At 42.2% G+C, this 3,374-nt stretch overlaps 1 protein-coding gene across 1 annotated transcript in view; it reads left to right on the top strand.

The window, feature by feature from the left end:
* The window catches only part of LOC125481197 (1-phosphatidylinositol 4,5-bisphosphate phosphodiesterase gamma-1-like), a gene marked incomplete at both ends in the record, with an annotated part of 4,634 nt that extends 1,479 nt beyond the window's left edge, over positions 1-3,155 (top strand). Inside the window, 2 exons of the mRNA XM_048592425.1 lie at positions 214-283; positions 2,992-3,155. Coding sequence (XP_048448382.1) covers positions 214-283; positions 2,992-3,155 — 234 coding nt within the window. The remainder of the gene's footprint in view (positions 1-213; positions 284-2,991) is intronic.
* Between the last annotated feature and the right edge of the window lie 219 nt (positions 3,156-3,374).

Here is a 3,374-nt window from a genome sequence, read left to right as displayed (position 1 = left end):
ATGAATGAATTTTTGAAAAGTAAAAAACAAAGCTAGAAAGTGCATTTCACATGGGAAGGGTTTAAATAAGGAATCTCTTTCTTTCCTGAAGTTTTAATTTGATGCCATAGGGATCTCTACAATGGGAGAAAAGGCATGTTTGAAGTGTTGAACTTTAACAGATGAGTTGACTAGTGTGGTACTTATTCTTCCTCTTCTTCCCTCCGCTTGCAGCCCCTTAATGAAAACAGCCCTCTCGGGGATTTACTGGGAGGATCTCTGGATGTGCCTTCCTGTCAGATTGGTGAGTACTGCCACTGAGTCTGGTAAAATCACAACTAACCTCCTTCAGCCAGTGTCACTAACTGTAACTGGAACCAATCTGAAGGGCCATTTTACTGGTGTGAAGAGAAATGGGAATGTCTCCACAGTAGATATCTCTAGTTCCATCAAAATAATCAGTCCTGCCTTTGAACCTGAGTGGAAATCAAGCAGTTTCTTACAGGAATGGGAGCCATTTTAGTGTATAAAACAAAGGAAGAAAGACTTGCATTTCTAGTGCCAGTCATGATCTCCAGGCATCCAAAACTGCTGTGCTTCTAGATCATGTGTCTGAGGGGCAGATGTCAATGAGAAACATGGGTGATGCCAAAGATAGTTGATTCAGTGTTTCTGAAGTGTGGTCACTTATAATTTAGGCAACTTGACAGCCAATTTGCCCACAGCAAGTTCCCACAAGCAGCAATATAACCTAGGTTAATAGATGAAATGTAACTACTAACTTAAACCCAAAAGACAGGCATTTCAGTATGGTGGAGGGACATGGACTGACAGGGCACAGTTACTGTTCATGAGAAGACCTGAACTATACGCTTCGATTAAGGGCAGTGGAGATATTCAAAAGGCCACTGTTATAACTATGGCAGCTGCGTGCGATGGCATTGACAAGTGGCCACCTCTTCAGCCTCTCAGTAGAATGGCTGCCTGACAATTTGAGGTAAGTGAATGGAGGATGAGCAGTTAACCTCATGTCAAGAAGATTTGTGCTCCCTTCACATTTGGAACAGAGATATTACAAACTTAAGAATCTTTGGAACGAAAGAGAGAGAGAGAGACAAAATATATTCACTCACTGTCTGCATTCAGCTTTGACTTTGTTCTGGGTGACTATGATACAAGTAAACAGTCCCTCCTCATTCTTCTTAACCCATCACACCATTCTCCAGAATCGTCTAGTTGGATGGGACTCATCTTGCTTCGTTGCATTCTCTCACCTATCTAATCAGAGCCAGAGAATTGTCACAAACAGCTTCTCTTCTCATTCCTACATCATTAACTTTGGTGTCTCGAAAGGATCTATCTTTGACATCACCCATGTTTCTCATTGACAACTGCCCCTCGGAGACATGATCTAGAAGCACAGCAGCTTCCACACATACAATGACAACACCCAACTCTATCTCACCACCACTTTTTTTGTTCCCTTTCCTGTCTCTAGATTAACGCATTGTTTATTTGACATCCTATAGTGGATAAGCAGAAACCATTGGCAATTAAGTTTCAGGAAGATTGATGCCATTGTCTTCGCTTTCCACCACAAACTGCTCACTACCCACTGGCACCATCACCTCTGTCCATTTGACACTGATATTTGATCTTGAGATGAGCTTTCAACCACAAATCTGCATTCTCTATACAATCCCCTGTTTTCAACTCTATAACATGAACTGACTTTGCTATCCATCTTAGCTCATCTGCTGCAAGAGATTCGGTGTGATTTCAGAAAAAGTCGAACAACTATTGACATGGTGTTTGTTGTTAGACAGCTCTAGAAGGAGCTGATCATTTACGACTGAGATAAGGGAAAAATGTCTTCCTTCATAGGATTGTAAGTCTTTGGAATTGACAACATAGAGAGTTATGAATTCACTATCCTTAAGTATAGTTAGGTCTGAAATGAACACTTTTTTTCTGGTTTCTCAGGAAATTAGGGGATACGGGGAGTTGGAAGGAGAATGCGGTTGGGACAGGAGATTGGCCGTCATCCTATAGAATAGCATGGGGAAAACTTGAGATACCTTATTGTCTGCTACTGCATTTATTTATTGTGGTATTATGTTTTATTGCATAAGGTGCTACATAAGTACAGGTTGTTATTGTTGATTTTGCCACAAGACCATTATTTTGAAGACTAAAACAAGTTGCCACATTGATTGGAACCAAATAGATAAATCTAGACATAAAAGTCAACTTGGTGTATATGATGATCCTATTTTACCGGCCCCGAAAATCACATATTTGTCTACACTGAATGGATAGGTTCATCCCTACTTTTCATAGAAAAGAATCATAAAGTCCCTACAGTGTGGAAACTGGCCCTTCGGCCCAACAAGTCCACACCGACCCTCAGAGCATCCCACCCAGACCCATCCCCCTATAACCCACCTAATCTACACATCCCTGAACACTATGGGCAATTTAGCATGGCCAATCCACCTAGCCTGCACATCTTTGGACTGTGGGAGGAAACCGGAGAATCCAGAGGAAACCCATGCAGACACGGGGAGAATGTGCAAACTCCACACAGCCACAACATACTACATTAGCAGTCAGCCTCAATATTTCACCCCACAAACGGATGTTTCACTTCTGACAGAGCACAAGGGACAAGGCTGGCGACACATCATGTTGCAAAGCTGTATTGGAGTTTATGACTCACTTGCACAAAAGAGCAGACCTTACGTGGCAAATGACAAAAATGGCAACCGCACACAGCATGCCAACAGTTCACTTTTACCACACGACTTTTGAAATCTCAAACAATCCCTCCAGAATCAGGGGTTAACATATGCACCAACCTCTAGAATGTTTTTTTGAATTCCCAATTTGTTGTTGGGGGTAGTTGGAGTTGATTCTGTAGTTGACTGTCTTTGGCCTATAGCACTTTGCAGCTTAGCCATGCCATTGGACGAACTGTATTTTATTTTGTTCACTCTTCTTGTCTCATTTCAGCCATTCATCCAGATGGAAAAGGCAGTCGTCCATATGTTTTTAAAATAAACGTGAGCTCATTCAACCGTGCCGGTCAGACAATGGACCTGGCAGCAGAAACACAGGAAGATATGAACGATTGGGTGGCCAAGATCCGGGAAGCAGCACAAACTGCAGACGCCAGGGTAAATTCACACGCTTAAAGAAAACAGCTTTGGATTAGTTACTCTTGTCTTTGATTAGAGATTCATGATAGAGCTTGTACCTTTTTTTTTTAAAAACAAGCGCTACATTTAGTAAAGTGCAGAGCTGGATGAACACAGCAGGCCAAGCAGCATCAGAGGAGCAGGAAGGCTGGCGTTTCGGGCCTAGACCCTTCTTCATTTTCTGAAGAAGGGTCTAGG

This window comes from Rhincodon typus, unplaced genomic scaffold (assembly GCF_021869965.1).
Source record: "Rhincodon typus isolate 14 unplaced genomic scaffold, sRhiTyp1.1 hic_rhity00001185, whole genome shotgun sequence".
NCBI lineage: Eukaryota > Metazoa > Chordata > Chondrichthyes > Orectolobiformes > Rhincodontidae > Rhincodon > Rhincodon typus.
Note: the sequence above shows the minus strand (reverse complement) of the source record. Positions and strands in the feature narration are given on the sequence as shown.